The sequence below is a fragment of the Arachis duranensis genome, chromosome 9 (assembly GCF_000817695.3).
Source record: "Arachis duranensis cultivar V14167 chromosome 9, aradu.V14167.gnm2.J7QH, whole genome shotgun sequence".
Lineage (NCBI taxonomy): Eukaryota > Viridiplantae > Streptophyta > Magnoliopsida > Fabales > Fabaceae > Arachis > Arachis duranensis.
The window spans coordinates 3,191,199-3,212,383 of NC_029780.3; the positions used below are offsets into that span (position 1 = coordinate 3,191,199).

The following is a 21,185-nucleotide window of genomic DNA, read 5'->3' on the forward strand; positions in this document are numbered from 1 at the left end:
TATTATACTCTTCTTCTTTTACTTCTTCTTTTTCTTTATATCATCATTGTGTTTTTTTTTCTTCTATGCGGTTCTTCTTAATAATGTCGACTTTTTTTATTTTTCTTCTTTTGTTTTATTTTTTTTCATCCTCTTTCGTTATCATTATTATATATATAACACAATTATTAAAAAAAAATTTAGTACATAACACAAAAATTTTTGTATATAATACCAAAATTTTTAAAAAATCACATATTAAAAATATTAAAATTCAATTAACAAAATAAGTATAATACAAAAATTTTGGTATATAATATAAAAATTTTTTTAGGACTATATTATTTAAAATATTAAAATTCAACTAACAAAAAGATTACACATCTATAACACCACCGAATCACAAACCAAAATATATATTCTCAACAAATTTTTTTGTACTATATAGTATATACAAAAATTTCTATGCTAAAAAAATAAAGAAAAAGAGAAGCATGATGCATATATATATATTAATTTTTTATTAGGTTTATGTAAATTTGATTAGACTTAATTATAAAAATATTTCGAACTTACACTGAAGTATTGAGGGCGATTCTCAAATATCCAAAATTTCACTTCGAATTTTAGACTTTAACATCCAACTGCTCATGGTGTTTCCCGATCAGTATTGGAAATGAACGAGAAAGTGGTGGAATGTGCGGCTTCTTAAGCCAAAATAAAATGGCTGGAAAGATAATGTAGTATTATTGTTAAAAATATTATAAATAATATGTTAAATTTAATAATAAAATAATACTTATAAAAATAAATTCTTTCAAATTTTTTAATAATTAAAAGAGTACAGTGTAATTTCAAATATTTTAATACTTTTTTTTATATTTTTTTGCTTTATTTTCAATCTAATTGAATTTAGTGTAATATTGGTGGATTTTCAAATTTAGATTTGATCCAATTAGATGAGGTTTTATTTGGATCGATTCAAATTTAAACATCACCGTCGATCACTCGGTTGGGATCATTTTTATTTTTTAGATTACCATCCCCAACCTGTTGAAACCCAGCTTTTAAATTTTAACCCAAGCCACCCCATTCCTTTTACGCACTAACACGGCGCCCTTTCTCCTCTCAGTCTCTCACAGACAGGCACACAAGTCCCCAGTCCCCTAACCACCTCTGCGACCGGCCTTCTCGACAGCCAAGCAACCACCACGCCACCGCTCAAGATTCTGCAGTAAACGGTCTAATTCTAACAGACCTACTCACAACTCAGAAGTCATCATCAGCTCCGAGACTGTTGGTATGCCTAACTACTCATTTTTATTTGACGATAATTGACTAGCATTTATTCATTTGAGAATGTACCGTTATTTAACTGAGTCGTGTTACTCTCATCTCTGCATGAAAAAGGTTTTTAATAAAAAACAAATCCAGCAGAATTAATTCGTTCGTTCGTTTTCATTTTGATTTTTCAGGAGCGTCGACAATGCTGAAACAGAAGCAAATGAAATTAGGAGAGAAATCAACAAGAACAGGAACCCCAAAAATAGACCTAATCAGTAACTTACCGGATTCCTTGCTTTTCCATATTCTCTCGTTCCTCCCAACAAGATGTGCCATGGCCACCAGCGTCTTGGCTCGCCGGTGGCGCCACCTCTGGAAGGATCTTCTGGTCTTGGATTTAGACAATAGTGAAGAGAGTCCTTATTATCTGCCCGGAGGGAGACATCGATTTGTTGCTTTCGTCGACTCTGTTTTCGCTCAGCGCACGGCTCCCCATGTCGAGAAGCTTCGCCTCACTTGCGAAATACCTGAAGATAAAAGGAAAACCCTCAAAAAATGGATTCGTAGTGTTGTTGGTCCCCACCTCAAAGAGCTGTATCTCAATTTATGTCTCCATCGCCACATTGAATGTGGAACGGTCAAATTGCCGGAACAGGTATTAACCAGTAAATCACTCGAGTCCCTTGTTTTGAGAGGTCGTATGTTTTTGATGGTTAAACTTGTTTATGGAGGAAATGGATGTCCTTATTTGCCATCTCTCAAGAACCTAGAGTTGGATCTGGACTATGTGGACCCGAGCTATGTTATATGCGGGTGCTGGGCTCTTGAAAATCTCAAGCTCACTTTACATGAATCATTCCCAATTAAGTCATGGGATACTGCTGAACTCCACATGCCTCGTACGTTGAAGCGTTTAACCCTAATACAGGCTGATGACACTGAAGAAGATCTTAATGATATTCATGAACTTGATATAATCACCCCGTTACTCCAATACCTAAGTATCACATTATGGGCAAGATGCTTACAGGTTTCAATTAGCGTATCCCAACATGGTGGAAGCTCATCTTGATATTGATCAAGACCAAGAGCAGTTTGGTTGGGTGGTTGAGCTTTTCAAGGCACTCCGCCAAACAAAACTGTTGGACATGAAACTTTCCACTATGGAGGTAATATTCTTATCGTTATTCCATTGTCCATTCAACGGCTTACTCCATGTCACTTATTCCAATTTCCGGTGAATTTTAATTGTAGTTATGTGTTGTGTTTATTATATTCTTGTCTTCTACACACAGTGCTTGCTTGGTGCTTCCGATTTTGAGTTGCCAGAATTTTCCCGTTTACTTAATCTAGAGCTTGAAATTCCATATTTCGACTCTGAATTTATGATAGAGTTGCTTCATAACTGCAATATGCTTCAAGTTCTCACTCTTCATAACCGGGAGGTATGATCTCTTTTCTAGTTTAGCTGTGTGTCTATTTCCATTCATTACTTGCTTTCATATTTTGAAAAGTTTTGTTTATTGTTGCCAGAAATTTTCCAGATTGGAACTTGAGGAACCTAATTGTTGGACACTGCCAATGAAGGATCCTGATTGTGTTAGATCACATCTCAAGATTTTTGAATTTAAAGGATATAAAGACTCTGCAGATGAACATGCATTTGTTGCATATCTTTTAGAGAGAGGACCTATTTTGAAGACAATGAAAATCCATGCTGATCCTAGTCTTGGCCAAAGGTATAAACAGCGCATCCACCAGGAATTATCTACGGTACCAAGGAGCTCCAAAACATGCCAATTAAAAGTTACCTGAAGAGCCAACAGTTACATATGAATATATGATAAATCTCTCACCATCTCTATTCTCTCTTCTTGATTTGCCTTAGATTCATGCGTCAATGTCACTTGTGTTCTTCAAATATTTGTTGAAGCTTTTGATTACTTTTTACTTGGATTAATTTGTCTGATCGGATTATTTGGATGACTCTTCAAATCGTTGCTGGGGTTTGGTTTGGTAGTTCTGGAATTTGCTTGTACCTTCTCCCTCGATGTCAGTAGAATATCTCTGACTTCTTTGATGTCTGTTTCGCGAAACATACAGAAGTTTTGCCCTTTAGAATATGCATAATTTTCACAAATACAATGTTTTTTACTCTTTTGGTGGTTGTTTCTCAAAACATACCGTTCGTTTTTTTCGAATATATTAGCAATGTAGTAAAGAGTGATGTTAGGTAGCCAAAGATTAATTACAAAATTCTATGGAAAGTTTTGGCTGTTTTATTATTTTATTTACTTTGATTATATACTCTGCTGTTTAATTATTTTATTTACTTTTAGCATGTAGAGCTTTATATATTGTTTGGATGTAAATAGTTTCTTTTTGGTTGGAAGGATGTAAATAGTTATTCAAACTCTAATTGTCATGGTTTGTAATAAATGGTTTCTCTTAACTTTGAATTGAATTTAGGTAATTCTTTACGGAAGTATTTTATAGCACAATATTGCAGCCTATGTAATCAATTTGGATTGGTCGAGTGGTCAGCTCATTCGTTCGCTTAAACAAGTGTCGGGAGTTCAAATCTCACATTATGCATGCAGCAATCCACCAGCCAGCGGCTGACCCTTCTCTATTAATATATAATAAGTAATTAGTGCTAGGCTTTAGCACATGACACGTATATTTAATGTTAAAATGACTTAATTACACTACATATGAAAGCAAAAATAGTGAACAAGAGAGGGTATAATAGTCAAAACATTAGCAGAGAAATATTATTAACACAATGCTTGTTCGATTTTTTCTTTTATTAAATACTTAATTTTGATAATTTTGAGTTTCTGTAATTTGGAATAATGTTTATAATTATGAGTTTTTTTTATTGTTTTATTGTATTTTTTAATTATTTTTGTATGAAACTGAAATAACTGTCTGCTGAGGAGATAGTCGCTGAGGGAAAAGAAGGTGACAATAAATCTAGGAGATGTTGCTGTCGTTGCTGAAGTCGTTGTCCAGAACCGTCGTGAGCTCCATCTTTCCACTGAATCCAAGTTTTGCTTTCTTTTGTTTTGTTCTGTTTCAACATAACTGTAGATTTATTGAGGTAGTTGACGTCAATGTCGTTATGGTGCTAGTGGTGGTGGAGTAGCAAAGAAAAGAAAATATAGTTAAGATGGTGGCAATGAAGGGTTACATTTGTTTATAGAGATAGGACACATAAAATCATATTTGACAGAGGAGACATAGATAGAGACAGTATGTCCAGAGACACTAAATTAGTGTATTTTAGATAAATTAATGTATTTTGTATCCATCATGCTAGGAAGGATACAAGGACACTAATAAGTGACACAACTTATTTTTTATTATTTTTGTTAATTTTTCATAATTATATTTTTTATTATTATATTTTTCATCTCAAATTTTTTTAATGAAAAAAATGAGAATAAATTAGATTTTCATAATTTGTTCTAGTTTATCACCAAACAGAATACAATAACACAAAAATTTGTGTTTCTGTCTATCAGTGTTTTGTCCTATCCTGTTCTCAGTGTCTTGTCATATCCTGTTCTCAGAAACAAATACAGTATAAAAATTTGAAATTTGGAAAAGAAAAGATAGTGTGGTGGTGGAATAATTTAAAAATTTTATTAAAAAATTAACAACAAAATTAGGGTTTGAATATTTCAGTCACAAAAAAGTCATCTTTCATGGGTGTATGTAATGGTTTTTTTTGTTCGACGGATACACAAAGTCTCTATCGTGATAAAAACGTTAGAATTAATATATAAAATATTCTGTCAAGTGTTAGGTAAGGGTGTTTGCGGTGCAGTTTAGATCGGGTTTGAGTCAAAAACTCATTTGATCGAAACGCTAATTTTATTTGCAATGCGGTTTGGATTGGATGGTTTTTTTAAAAAAGTCTTATTCGATCCGATCCAATTTCAAACAGTTTGGATTGGATTGGATTTGCAGTTTTGTAAATTAAAAAAATTAAATATATATAACAAGTCTCAACATCAAATTTTAAATAACTAACAATGACATAATAAGTTTCAACAATATCTTAAAAAATTAATGATAACATAACAATAGAAATAAAATTATAGATTAATTAAAATAAATAAATAAATAAATTACATTTTAAACATAAAATATTTATTAAATAATAATAATACATGAATAATATAAAAATGCATAACAAATAGAACCTATATTATAAGTAAAATTGTAAATATTACAACAATTAATTTTTTAGCGCATTGTGTGGTTTGAATTGGATTGTATGAGCTGTTTAATTTGGTTCAGTTCGGATTTGAATATTCCTAGTGTTAGGTATATTCATCTTATTTAATAAAATATTTCGTTAATTTTAATATTTTTGTAGACTTAATTATAAAATTTGATATGATATAAGGACTCAATTAAAAAGAAAAAAATATAAAAATCTAATTAAAAATTAGATAAAATTATAGAGACCGATATAATATATATATACTTTTGAACTTATTTGAAATGTTAAAAAGAATGATTTTTTTCTGTTTTAGAATAAATAAAAATTAATAATATTCATTTATTTGAGAATTTTTAAAATTAAATTTTAAATAAAAATAAATTATTTTTTCAATAGAATAAAATTCTTTTTTTGTGCTAAAAAATTTTCTAAAAACACTTAGAATGTTAAATGTCGCTATTAGGACTGGCAACGTATATTCTATACGAAAATATCTAACTTGTCGTAGATATGGTAGAATGCGAATTCATGGTATATATTATCCTATTCTACACGAATTTCCTAATCTATTATATATTTAAAAATTATATGTATAGTAAAAAAAGTAGGTATTAAACTCGCACTTTTTTTTATAAAAAACTCAAAATAATTACTGAGTTGATATTTTAAATTTTTAATTTATTACGTTTGTTATTTAAAGAATAATGTTGTAAAAATTTAAAATTAAAATAAAGGGCAATTTACTTAAATAAATAGAATGGGAGATTTCTTTACCTGAATGTGCAAAACTGTTTGTTGTTACGTGCATGTGCAAAACTCCATTTCTATGTAATCCGTGGCAACCCACCACGGTTTCAAAACATGCATAAACCGTGGCAGGTACCAGCGGATTAGGAGCAAAATTTTTTGAGTATAAACCGTGGTAGGTCACCACGGTTTACGAAGGAAAAATGGCAAGCATAAACCGTGGAGAGTCACCACGGTTTATGAGGAAAGTTTGTTGCACATAAAATCCGGTAACCCACCGCGGTTTATGTGTGTGTACATATATAAGTAATCCGCTGAAGGCAGGGACGGATCATTTGAGACATCAGGGAAAAAAAAGGAGGTTGTTGTAGTGTTGAGAGGATTTGGGAAAAGTTTGGAGGTGTGAAGGAGGAGTGGGTGGTGGAGCCAATGGAGGATGAGGATCGCTTGTACCGACTAAATGGCATCGCTCACGTGGCAGGATATATCGAGGAAGAGGTTAGTTACTATTATTGTTATTATTATTGTTATTAAAATTAATTCTAATATAGCAATTGATATTATTAGGAATATTGTTAGTAAAAATATTTTATTATGTTTATTTGTATTGTGTTTCTGATTAATATTATTTATATAAATATTGATATTATTATGGTTATTGTCAATAAGAATGTGAGCCGTTTATTAATATTGTCTACGCAAATGTTAATATTATTATCGGTATTGTTAGTAATACATATTTTATTATGCTTATTTATCTTCTTAGTGTGGTTAATAGTATTTTTGTACAATATTTTATTATAAATATTAATATTTTATTTAAAGATATTTTTTTCTGTATTTATATTGTTAATTTGTTGTAATGAGTGCATAGTATTCTTAGCTTCACTATTTATTAGACAATAAGAGAATCAATGAATTTAATGTGACGAGTCTAATAAATTTTACGAAAACTATGTTTGGTGTTGTTTGTAATGGTTGTATGTTAAGGGATTTTGTTACCCACGTTTTGCAGCCTAGTAGGGTTATTACCGCCGTTAGGCGGCAGCAGAATATGCCCTTACTTGACCGGATTATACCGTATCTGGAGACTGCGGGCTTGTATCATCTTGCTAGGCTAAACAGTCAGTGGTTCTGGGTTGATGAGTCTCTCCTTAGCGCATTTATTGAGCGGTGGCGTCCGGAGACCTACACATTCCATATGCCGTTTGGTGAGTGCACCATTACTTTACAGGATGATGCGTATCAGCTGGGTTTGCCGATTGATGGTGCGCCCGTTAGTTGGTGCTTGACTGAGTTTGAGAATCTGATGGAACACGGTAGACCAGCATGGGTGTGGTTTCGGGAGTTGTTCGGGGAGTTACCTCCACAGAGTAAAGTCAAGCAGATGACAGTGTGCTACACATGGTTCCACGAGAGGTTCCGGGTTCTCCCTGCAGATGCTACTGATGAGACCGTGCGTGTATACCCACGCCCGTTGTACCTCCTAACCTCCCAAGTCCCCTTTCGTGCATGAAGCACTACACGAATCAACCAAGTACAACCCTTGCCGAATTCCTTGCATTTTCCATGATACTTCAAATGATCCGATTCGATGACTCTGTACTCAACATCTCGCCGAATGCTATAGTCCTTTACACTTAGCACAACTTCATCTTTACTCTGGAATGATTGCCCAATCTCAAATTCTGTAGAAGATCTTCCCACTCTGTTACCACTGTCTTCCTGTTGACCAAGAGCTTCCAAGTTTAGTGTGGAGAAGTGTGGAGGGTACTGATGAGAACCAGAACTTGAAGGCCGATGTTGCGCATGTGGAGCGCCACCTGTGTCATCGTCGCTGTCACCATCGATATGAACAGGCTCCTGGTCAGACTCATCGTCACGCATTGCATTCTCTACTTGATCAGGTCCACCAAAGTCTTCGATATAAGGTACGAGGCCACCACCGGTGCCCACAACGTTGGGAGGCTCAATGACTGCTGCATTCTCCAAAGGTACAGAACCAACAACTTCCGTTCGGTCTAAATTAGCCGCAAACGAAGGTGATTGAACCGGCAGAAGATACGGTCTGACCGCAGGCATCGAACTAGATGCACCACCCGCGGAAGCTGGGCAAGGAACTGGAGCGGATGCCCAAGAACTATCGACACCAACCTCCAACTTCGCGAACAACTCATGGATTCTGATCTCCGGAAAACTCCTTACACAGTAGAACAGAACCCTAATATCTTCACCAGCCTTAACCGCAAAGGTTTCATACTGAACACCGGTCGAGACAACCGCCATGGGAATCTTGTAGAATAGTTTCTTCACCCACTTGCAACCCAACACGCCAAACTTCTCCAAGATGCTGTTCTTCAAATCTGACAAACTCATCGACGAACTGATAAAAATACTTAGTGGTTCTCTGTCGGTGAACTTCACACCTTGGCTTTTGCTTTTTTTTTTTATTTTCCCAGAGCAATGCACCAGGGCAAGAAAACTCTCTTCCTCACTAGCCATTGTGAGAATGATTTCTTATGGAGCTTGAATCACCCACATATATATAGACTTCCCGTCATAGTAAACCGTGGAAACCAACAGGGATTTTATGTGCAACAAACTTTCCTCATAAACCGTGGTGACTCTCCACGGTTTATGCTTGCCATTTTTTCTTCGTAAACCGTGGTGACCTACCACGGTTTACACTCAAAAAATTTTGCTCCTAATCCGCTGGGACCTGCCACGGTTTATGCATGTTTTGAAATCGTGGTGGGTTGCCACGGATTACATAGAAATGGAGTTTTGCACATCCACGTAACAACAAACAGTTTTGCACATTTAGATAAAGAAATCTCTCATTCTATTTATTTAAGTAAATTGCCCTAAAATAAATGACAAAATATTTATTTTTATTTGTGTTATTTTAATTTTATTAAAAATTTAATGATTCTATTATTTATATTTTTATGATTTTTTTAATTTTATTAAATTAAAATTGCGAGATTTTCAACCAAAGAATTAAAATAAAATTTAAAAGAAAATTCAATGTACATGGCAGTGGTAGGGATTGAGGAGAGTTCAAATCCTGTTCTACCCTCTCCGTTGCCATCGCCAGCCCTAACCGCTATTCCTTCTTTAGACTTATGCTGTGCATGAAAAGGTTTTCAATCCCAAACAAATCCAGCTCAATCGGTTCATTCATTCCTTCATTTACATTTTCAGTAGTGTCGTCAAAATTGACAATGCCGAAAGGGAAGCAAAGAAAAGTAGAAGAGGAGGAATCAACAAGAAAAGGAACCCCCAAAATAGACCTAATCAGTAGCTTACCGGATTCCCTGCTTTGCCACATTCTCTCGTTCCTCCCAACAAGATGTGCCATGGCCACCAGCGTCCTCGCTCGCCGGTGGCGCCACCTCTGGAAGGATCTTCTAGCGTTGGACTTAGACAATAGTAAACATAGTCCTTATTATCTACCTGGAGGGACACACCGATTCATTGCTTTCGTCAATGCAGTTTTCGCTCAACGCAAGGCTCTCCGTGTCGAGAAGCTTCGCCTCGCTTGTGATATACCTAGAGGTGAAAAGAAAACCATCAAAACATGGATTCGTACTGTTGTTGGACCCCACCTCCAAGAGATGTATCTCGATTTATCGTTTGCTTGCAATGAGTTTGGGGATCGACATATCAAATTGCCTGAAGAGGTATTAACCAGTGCATCACTCGAGTCTCTTGTTTTGAAAGGCCATGTGTTTTTGACTGTTTATGATGGATTTGTTGATTTGCCATCCCTCAAGAACCTAGAGTTGGATCTCAATTATGTGGACCCAGACTTTGTTTTACTTGGTTGCCCGGTTCTTGAAAATCTCAAGCTCACTTTACACGAATCGTTCCCACTTAATGCGAGCCAACCTCCTGAAATCTACATGCCTGTTTCGTTGAAGCGTTTAACCTTAATACAAGATGATGACATCGAAGAAGATATTAATGATATTGAGGATCTTGTGATAGACACCCCGTTACTCGAATACCTAAGTATCACATTATGGGCAAGATGTTTACAGGTTTCAATTAGCGATTATCCCAACATGGTGGAAGCTCATATTGATATTGATCAAGACCAAGAGCAGGTTGGTTGGGTGCTTGAGCTTCTCAAGGCACTCCGCCAAACAAAACTGTTGGACTTGAAACTTTCCACTATGGAGGTAATATTATTATCCTTATTCCATTGTCCATTCAACGGATTACTCGATGTATTTATTCCAGTTTTTGGTGCATTTTAGTTGTAGTTATGTGTTGTGTTTATTATCTTCTTATCTTCTACACACAGTGCTTGCTTGGTGCTCCTGCTTTTGAGTTGCCAGAATTTCCCCGTTTACTTAATCTAGAGCTTCAAATTCCTTATTTCGACTCGGGATTTCTGATAAAATTGCTTCATAACTGCCATATACTTCAAGTTCTCACTCTTCATAATCAGGAGGTATGATCACTTTTCTAGTTTAGCTGTGTCTATTTCTGTTCATTACTTGCTTGCACATTTTGAAAAGTTTTGTTTACTGTTGCCAGAATGTTTCCACAGTGGAACCTGAGGAACCTAGTTGTTGGACACTGCCAATGAAGGATCCTGATTGTGTTATATCACATCTCAAGATGTTAGAATTTAAAGGATATAAAGACTCTGCAGATGAACATGCATTTGTTGCATATCTTTTAGAGAGAGGAGCTATTTTGAAGACAATGAAAATCCATGCTGATCCTAGTCTTGGCCTAACGTATAAACAGCGCATCCACCAGGAATTATCTATGGTACCAAGGAGCTCCAAAACATGCCAATTAATAGTTACCTGAGTAGCCAACAGTTACATATGGTACAATCTCTCACCGTCTCTATTCTCTCTTCTTGAGTTGCCTTAAAATTAGTATTAAATGAAAGACCGCATCTTTGGTCCAATTCATGCGTCAATGTCACTTGTTTTCTTCAAATATTTGTTGAAGCTTTTGATTACTTTTTACATGGATTAATTTGTCTGATCGGATTATTTGAATGACTCTTCAGATCATTGCTGGGGTTTGGTTTGGTAGTTTTGGAATTTGTTTGTACCTTCTCCCTCAATGTCAATAGAACTTCTTTGACTTCTTTGATGTTTGTTTTGCAAAACATACAGAAGTTTTGCCCTTTAGAAATTAGAATATGCATAATTTTCACAATACAATGTTTTTTTACTTTTTTGTGGTTGTTTCACAAGACAAACTTGCAGTAAAAAGGTTTATTGTTTATTAATTGTGAGTATTTTAGCCCCTAAGTTATGTTCCAATGCATAATATTTTTGCCCTTTGATAGATACTCTGCTGTTTAATTATTTTATTTATTTTTAGCATGTAGAGCTCTATATATTGTTTGGATGTAAATAGTTATTCAAACTCTAAATGTCATGGTTTGTAATAAATGGTTTCTCTAATTGTGAATTGAATTTAGGTAATTTTTTGCCGAAGTATTTTATAGCACAATATTGCAGCCTATATTATTATGCATTTGCCCGTTTTCTTTTTAGTCTTCCCTAATTGTTATATATATAGCCCATGTTGCAGTCTTTTTAGCTTTAATAGAAATTTATCTAGGTGCCTGGTTTGCTATGCAACAAGTCTATGGTCAAAAGATTGTTGTTTAATGTTTAGTTAATCATATGCTTTTAATCTCAATAGAAATGACATTCAAGAGGCATGAATGATTGTTTAATATAACTATTTCGTGCTGAGAATATTGAAGATTGGGTACACAAGCTTCCTTCCTCTTGTGGTTCGGGAAGGGTAAATGCATCAACCTTGCCACTGCAATCCTCAAATCACTTTATGTATTTAACACTTTTGAGTAGGTGACAGCTTCCTTGCCTTGTAGTAATGTGTAACTAACTCTTGCTATAATGGACAATTTGAAATAGATGTAATAGGATTAGAGGAATTCCACCATATATTTTGCTGGACTTGATAGTTGATATATAAGAATGATATGATTTTGAGTGTTACAAACTCTCTTTTCCTTATTAATGCATGATTTTCAAAACTATGATTTCCATTAACTTTGTGAACGTTGACAAAAATATCCATCAAATAAGGAAACAAACGATATCTATTATCTATTTTAATATATAATAAGTAACTAGTGCTAAATTCTTTGCTTGACAAATGGATTACTTCAGCATCTGAAAATGACATAATTACATGACATATGAAAGAAAAAATAGTGAACAAGAGAATTTCTCTTTTGTGATCAGAATTTGAAAGTGTAAATATGAGCATTTGAAATCGGGACCAGGTGAACAAATGTTACATGATACAAGTGGTCTATAGTAATTGCTATTTATGCTAGCTTGTTAAGTCTGTTACGTTTCCACTTGTCTTCCTTAGTTATCCATAATTAGTTGTGTCAAGTTGTATAGGAGTTAGTTAGAATTGTCTATTGTTAAGTCTGTTACGTTTCCACTTGTCTTCCTTAGTTATCCATAATTAGTTGTGTCAAGTTGTATAGGAGTTAGTTAGAATTGTCTAGCTATATATATCAGGCAGTTAGCATTGTAATGTGTGTGACTCATCATTATTGCAAGTTTCATTTTTCATTCTCCTCTCAGTTTTCTCTGGCTCAGTATGCCCCTCACCATGATCATACGCAACTTTTCACATGGTGCGGTGAGCGTGGAGCGAGGAGCACAAGAATTCTAACTGAGGAGAAAGTAGCTTGTTCTTTGATTCCAATCGTTGTGATCGAAGTAGTGACGGGTCCAGCTTCAAAGTTGAAGCAGATTCATTCTCTAATTCATCAAGTTCTTCGCCGATATTTCTTGATTCTTTCTTCGTTCTTCTCAGAATTCATTTCTTTCTCATCTTGATTCTTCTTTTCCTCTCTTGAACTCACACAACAGAGTTTGATGAGAGCTCGGTCACTTTGCGATCTTAATCGTTTCTCTAGAGTGAAGTGACGAGTTTCCGATCAACGAGATCGACAGGAAGGCTCCAAATCTAATCATCAGGTTTGTCGATTATGGATGCAAATCCAAATTCAAGTCCCGGATCGGGAGGCTTCAACCCTACCATGGACATGCAGCAATTCACAGCGTTCTTCAATCAAGTTGCGCAGATTCAAGGCCACATCAACAAGCAGTCGCATCCAAGTCAAGATCCTGCTAGCCCTTATTAAATTTCTTCTTTCTGAAAATCTAGGTATACCTATCACTAATGTCACCCTCAATGGTGCAAATTATGGTACATGGAGTAGGGCTATGGAAAGGGCTCTAAAGTCTAAGAACAAACTCAAGTTTATTGATGGTAGCATCAAGAAACCTGAGAGCACAGACTCAATGTTTGAGGCATGGGAGAGATGTAATACATATGTAGTGGCTTGGATAAATCTCTCACTTAGTTTGGACATTTATCAAAGTGTTCTTTGGACCAACATAGCATATGAGTTGTGGAATGATTTAAACCATAGATATTACCAAGGTGATCGTTTTAGAGTTGCTGAACTAAATGAGGAATTGTATGCCCTTAAACAAGGTGACCTTAATGTTACTGCATATTTTGCCAAGCTCAAAACTATATGGGAAGAGCTTGATAATTTTAGACCGATTCCAATGTGTGCATGTGAGATGAAGTGTGATTGTGGACTGGGAATTATCAGAATGCAAAGGGAAGAAGATAGAGTTACAAGGTTTCTTAGGGGACTAGGTGAACAATACTCCAATGTCAAGTCACAAATCATGTTGATGGAAGAACTGCCAAGTATGAACAAGATATTATCCATGATTACTCAACAAGAGAGACAGCTCTTTGGCTTGGACACTACCTCAGACATCAAAATCTTAGCTAGTGTTGTCTTTTTCCTCAAACACTGCAGGGCTTTCTCATGGCAGAGGGAGAGGAAGAGGTAGAGGAGGCAGGTCTCAAGCTGGGAGAGGAGAAGGAGGCCGAAGCAAGCTGCATTGTTCCTTTGGCAACAAAACTGGACACATAGCGGATAATTGTTACAAGAAGCATGGCTATCCACCTAATTACAAGCAAAGATTTGATAATCATAGCTACAACAATTCAGCTACATCTATCCTAAATTGTATGACAGCAATTGATAACACTGAGGGTGAAAATGAGAATCTCAGTGAACAACATCAGATAGTTAGAAGTGACACCACAAGCACTGATTTCACACCAGAGCAGAAAGAAGTAATTTTGGCACTACTTAGTAGGCAAGACGTGAATCATGTTCATAGCATTAGCCAGATTTCAACCAAAAATTCTCATTTACCTCATCAAGGTAAAATGGTACATGTTTTGAATTTTAAATCAAACATCAAGGCTCTAATGTCTGCACTCAAAAACACAAGTCATGGGTTATAGATACTGGTGCAACAGACTATGTATCATATAACTTGGCAGATTCTTAAAACTATTTTAAAATTGATCCTATAATTGTCAGATTACCAAATGGTACACTTACTACTAGCTGCATAATGGGGACCATTGTATTTTCTGACAATTTATACTTGACAAATGCATTGTTCATTCCATCCTTTAATTTTAAACTTCTCTGTCTCAAAACTGACTGCATCATTACATTGTAAAATGAGTTTTACTAATGAAAATTGTGAGATACAGGATTCGCACACTTTGAAGATGATTGGTGCAGCTAGCAACGTTGATGATTTATACATTTTGTTCAAAGAGATCAAACAAGCTAGCATAAATAGCAATTATTGTATCATGTAACAACAAATTTAAACTCATGGTTACTTTTAGAAATCAATTCTTTTTTTGATTTTCTCTTTCTCTCGTTTCTGTTTTTCTCGCACTCTCTCTAATTAAGGCAAATGTAAAGTAAACACAAACACAGTAGTAACGTAAAATACAGATAAATATCACCGTTGAGGACTAGATCGGATCATATTCATAAAATTTTGGACACCCCAAAAAATGAGGAGTTGTTAACTAATTGTATATTTAGATTATTTTTTAATGAATAAAAGAAAGAGAGTGTGGGTTAATTGTTAGTTATTAAGAAAATATTTTGGTAAAAATAATGTTTACTATGAAGAATCTGAATAACGGAATTGGGGTAAAAAATGTACGTGGTGCGTCAAGATTCAAATTGATCTTACAATCAAACGTCACTCAAACTCGAATCATTTTTTCTAAGCCAACTCCTTTTGTTTTTTACCATTCTCTCCCAGCTGAAGCCCAATTTTTAACCCAAGTCACGAGTAAATTCTCATAGTGGTTCTCGAGATTGATGCCGTGCACCAAAATCGTTCCTGAGATTCTAATTGCACTAATTATGTCCTTAAAATTGAAAAAATTGTACCATAGTAGTCCCTAATCCATTTTTCGTTAACGACCTGCTGACGTGGCTTGATGACGCGGACCTTTGGTGACACGTGTCACCTCATGATGACATGTCGATCAATGACACATGATATGCTGACATGGATGGGTATGCCACGTGTCACCGTGCTATTTTGCTACGTGTTAAATTATGCCACGTGTTGCAATGCTATTTGTCCACTTGTCATCGTTACATGTGCACCAAATTGGTCCCTTACTTTGCATCAACTGACTCATTTTAGTCCCTGAAATTAAATGCCGTGCACCAAATTAGTCCTTTCATTAGTTTTTTTCATTTTTTTTATAAATTTAAAATTCTCATTATATATTTGAATACACTAATTTTAATTTTATCTTTTCACAAGTTATTTAAATACAAGTGTTTTTATAAAATATTTTTAAAATATTAATTTTAATTATACAATTTTTCTACAATATTTTATTAAAAGAATTATGTGACATATTGATATTGATTTAATAAAGAGTGTAAGTTAAGAGTATAATAATATTCCTTAATACAATTTTTTAATATTTAACACTTTAATAAATATTTTAAGAATACTTGATAAGGCACTTATTAACTAATATAAATTCATTATTCCCATCCATTTTAAGAATGTCCGATTTCCCATATAATTAACTTCTCACTAAATTAATAAGATAGATTTATACTGTCGATTATAATAATTCATTTTATCTATAACTTAGTTAGGTAGTTTTTTCATATATTACACTATTAATCAATATAAGTACTTATTGTAACCATGATTTGAACAATATTAAAACAGATACAAATAAACACAAGAGGTAATAATAAAGTTTTAGTTTTATTTAACATGTACTCTAATGATACAAGTAAATATTATTAATTAAAAGATTTATTATAAAATATGTATAATAAAAAATATAATTAAAATTAGTGTATAAAAATATTGAAAATTTTAAATTTATAAAAAAATGAGAAAAAACTGTTGAAGGGACTAATTTGGTGCATGACATTCAATTTCAGGGACTAAAATGAGTCATTTGATGTAAAATAAGGGACTAATTTAGTGCACATGTAACGATGAGATAGTGGATGACATATAGACAAATAGTATTGGGACACGTGACATAATCTAACTAGTGACAAAATAACATTGTGACACGTGACATACCTATTCATGTCAGCATGTCACGTGTCGTTGACCGACACAACATCATGAGGTGACACGTGTCATCAAAGGTCTACGTCATCAAGCTATTTCAGCGCGTCGTTAACGAAAAAGGATCAGAGACTATTATGGTGCAATTTTTCCAATCTCAAAAACATAATTGATACAATTAAAAACGATTTTGGTACATGAGATCAATCTCGGGACTACCGTGTATATTTACTCCCCAAGTCACCCTATAGTCACTGTCACTCTTTTTACGCACCAACACGGTGCCCCCCTCTGCTCTCTTACTCAAAATCCAAAAAGTCTAACCCTAACCAGTAACCACCGTCTTGGCCGGCCATCTACCACTCACAGCTCAAGATTTCACGGTAACGCACTCACAAGTCATCATCAGCTGCGACACCATTGGTACGCCTCTTCCACTAACTAACTCTTCATTTTATTTCACGTAGTTTGACTAGCATTCACACATTCACATGAGAATGTTTGTAGTTATTTAACTGAGCCATGTACTTATGCTGTGCATGAAAATGTTTTCGATCCCCAACAAATCCAGCTCAATCGATTCATTCATTCCTTCATTTTCATTTTCAGTAGTGTCGTCAAAATTGACAATGCCGAAGCGGAAGCAAAGGAAAGTAGAAGAAGAGGACTCAACAAGAACAGGAACCCCCAAAATAGACCTAATCAGTAGCTTACCGGATTCCCTGCTTTGCCACATTCTCTCGTTCCTCCCAACAAGATGTGCCATGGCCACCAGCGTCCTCGCTCACCGGTGGCGCCACCTCTGGAAGGATGTTCTAGTCTTGGACTTGGACAATAGTAAACATAGTCCTTATTATCTGCCTGGTGGGACACATCGATTCATTGCTTTCGTCAATGCAGTTTTAGCTCAACGCAAGGCTCCCCATGTCAAGAAGCTTCGCCTCGCTTGTGATATACCTAGAGGTGAAAAGAGAACCATCAAAACATGGATTCATACTGTTGTTGGACCCCACCTCCAAGAGCTGTATCTCGATTTATCTCTCCCTTGCAATGAGTTTGGAAATCGGGATATCAAATTGCCTGAAGAGGTATTAACCAGTGCATCACTCGAATCCCTTGTTTTGAAAGGTCATATGATTTTGACTGTTTATGATGGATTTGTTGATTTGCCATCCCTCAAGAACCTGGAGTTAGATCTCAATTATGTGGACCCGGAGTTTGTTTTAGATGGTTGCTGGGCTCTTGAAAATCTCAGGCTCACTTTACATGAATCCTTCCCACTTAATGCGAGCGATCCTCCTGTAATCCAAATGCCTGGTTCGTTGAAGCGTTTAACCTTAATACAGGCTGATGACACCGAAGAAGATCTTAATGATATTGAGGATCTTGTGATAGACACCCCATTACTTGAATACCTAAGTATCACATTATGGGCAAGATGCTTACAGGTTTCAATTAGCAATTATCCAAACATGGTGGAAGCTCACCTTGATATTGATCAAGACAAAGAGCAGGTTGGTTGGATGCTTGAGCTTCTCAAGGCACTCCGCCAAACAAAACTGTTGGACTTGAAACTTTCCACTATGGAGGTGATATTCTTATCGTTATTCCATTGTCCATTCAATGGATTACTCGATGTAACTTATTCCAATTTTTGGTGAATTTAATTGTAGTTATGTGTTGTGTTTATTATCTTCTTATCTTCTACACACAGTGCTTGCTTGTTGCGCCTGCTTTTGAATTGCCAGAATTTTCCCGTTTACTTAATCTAGAGCTTGAAATTCCATATTTCAACTCCGGATTTCTGATCAAGTTGCTTCATAACTGTCATATGCTTCAAGTTCTCACTCTTCATAATCGGGAGGTATGATCACTTTTCTAGTTTGGCTGTGTGTCTATTTCTGTTCATTACTTGCTTGCATATTTTGAAAAGTTTTCTTTATTGTTGCCAGAAAGTTTCTACTGTGGAACCTGAGGAACCTAATTGTTGGACACTGCCAATGAAGGATCCTGATTGTGTTATATCACATCTCAAGATTTTTGAATTTAAAGGATATCAAGACTCTGCAGATGAACATGCATTTGTTGCATATCTTTTAGAGAGAGGACCTATTTTGAAGACAATGAAAATCCATGCTCATCGTAGTCTTGGCCTAAAGTATAAACATCGCATCCGCCAGGAATTATCTACCATACCCAGGAGCTCCAAAACATGCAAATTAAAAGTTACCTGAGTAGCCAACATTATATATGGTACAATCTCTCACCATCTAGCTCTTTGTGTTTTGCCTTAAAAATAGTTTTAAATGAAAGACTGCATCTTTGGTCCAATTTATGTGTCAATATCACTTATTCACTTGTGTTCCTCAAATATTTGTTGAAGCTTTTGATTGCTTTTTATAAGGATTAATTTGTCTGGTCTGATTCCTTGGGCATTGAAAAATGAGCTCTTCAAATGATTGCTGGGGTTTGGTTTGGTGGTTTTGGAATTGGCTTGTACTTTCTTCCTTTATGTCAATAAAATATCTTTGACTTGTTTGATGTTTGTTTCACAAAACATACAGGCCGTTTTATACGAATATATTAGCAATATAGTAAAATGGTTTATTGTTTATTAATTGTGAGTATTTTATCCCCAAAGGCCAAAGTTATGTTATCCACTATTCCACTGTATTATATTTTTGCCCTTTGATATATACTCTGCTGTTTAATTAATTTATTTAGTTTTAACACGTAGAGCTTTATATATTGTTTCGATGTAAACAGTTATTCAAACTCTAAATGTCATGGTTTGTAATAAACGGTTTCTCTAACTCGGAATTGACTTTAGGTAACTCTTTATTGAAGAATTTCATAGCACAATATTGCAGCCTATATTATTATGCATTTGCCAGTTTTGTTTGTCTTCCCAATATCATCATTCCCATGGTGCAGTCCTTTTTAGCATTACTAGAAATTTATCTCGGTGCCTGGTTTGCAATGCAACAAGTCTATGGTCAAAAGATTATTGTTTAGCTAATCATAAGCTTTTAATTTCAATAGAAATGACATTCAAGAGGCAAGAATTATTGTTTAATCTAACTATTTCGGTGGTGAGAATATTGAAGATCAGGTACACAAGCTTCCCTCCTCTTTTGGTTCGGGAAGGGTGGATGCATCAACCTTTCCCCTACAATGCTCAAATCATCATATGTATTTAACACTTTTGAGTAGATGACAGCTTCCTTGCCTTGTAGTAATGTGTAACTAACTCTTGCTATAATGGACAATTGGAAATAGATGTAATGGGATTAGAGGAACATCCACCGTATGTTATGATACATATGAATGATATGATGTATAGTATTAATGCATGCTTTTCAAAACTATGATTATCCATGTCATATAACTTAAACCAAAGTTTGTTGGAACTTCGTTTAAATAGTAGTCATATTCATCAATGATATTAGTTTGGTTAACATAAAATCAACTTTGTTTATTTTCTTGCGTGATCTGCATTATTTCTCTTAGTTGAGTTTGCTCTCTTATTTTATTCCTTTTATTTTTTCCCTCGGCGGGTGCTTAATTACATTTTATTTTGACCTCCCTTGTTTTTTTGGGATTAAGAATTTTCTGTTTCCTTTCATTATTTAGCTTTATCTATTCTAATTTATATGTGGATAACTTTGCAAAATTGTTTTGGCTTTTTTTTTGCCGAATGAGATTTAACTCTTAAGATTTTATACATATTAGTATATTACTCAATTTTTCACTATTAGACTATTTCAAGTGGACTTACAAAATCAAATTTACCACACTCAAATAACGTATCATTAATGACTAATGTTTGTAACGATCAATTGGAGTCAATATTTCACAAGTGGTGTGTGTATTCGGGAGGGAATTAAAAATTGATTTACATGGAATAGTGGTTTAATTAATTTGAAGAACTTTGTAATTTTACTCAACTTTTATTAGCATTTCTGTAATATAAAAGTTTTTAATCAGTCTTCTATAGCGTCCAAATTTACTTAAAGCGCGTGCCATTTTTCTTCTGGCATCACAAAACGCTAAGTTAAATGGAAACCAACAACATACACAAGAGTACAATACATATTTTTTGGTGATTATAGACCATACATATTTTAATCATGATACATGTATACTTAAAATTAGTCACTAATTAATTACTGTATATAAAAATATATATCTAACATTTCATAAAAAGTTTTATTATACTATCGTAAACATATTTATTATTTTATTATAGTAAATTTGGTTATTTTAATAGTTGATTATTTAATTAAAAAATATGTAAATCAATATATATAAATATATAAGTATATAATAACTGATTTCATGGTTAATTTATGATGTGTATATAATATTTTTATATATTTTATTTTTTATAGATTTTGAAAAATAATTATAAAATAATTCAATGTACAATAGATTCCTAAATTAATCAGCCG

The 21,185-nt window shown here is 34.4% G+C and overlaps 1 protein-coding gene across 10 annotated transcripts; it reads left to right on the top strand.

Annotated features, from left to right (window-relative positions):
• Window positions 1-1,046: 1,046 nt before the first annotated feature.
• On the top strand, window positions 1,047-20,122 carry LOC107463939 (F-box/FBD/LRR-repeat protein At4g26340). 10 transcript variants are annotated; one of them, XM_052253972.1, is made up of 6 exons: window positions 1,047-1,279; window positions 1,455-2,293; window positions 10,288-10,428; window positions 18,449-18,598; window positions 18,687-18,987; window positions 19,842-20,122. In XM_052253972.1, the coding sequence occupies exons 2-5, from the start codon at window positions 1,466-1,468 to the stop codon at window positions 18,966-18,968; spliced, it is 1,401 nt and encodes a 466-aa protein (XP_052109932.1). In that variant the 5' UTR covers window positions 1,047-1,279; window positions 1,455-1,465; the 3' UTR covers window positions 18,969-18,987; window positions 19,842-20,122. The 10 variants fall into 10 exon arrangements, 8 of the variants coding, with proteins under 8 accessions (XP_052109932.1, XP_052109927.1, XP_052109928.1 ...); XR_008002637.1 differs by lacking the exons at window positions 1,047-1,279; window positions 1,455-2,293; window positions 18,449-18,598; window positions 18,687-18,987 and adding exons at window positions 10,554-10,703; window positions 10,790-11,091; window positions 11,991-12,096 and having other exon boundaries at window positions 9,269-10,428; window positions 19,948-20,122; XM_052253967.1 differs by lacking the exons at window positions 1,047-1,279; window positions 1,455-2,293; window positions 10,288-10,428 and adding exons at window positions 9,269-10,287; window positions 18,183-18,323.
• The last annotated feature ends 1,063 nt before the right edge of the window (window positions 20,123-21,185 follow it).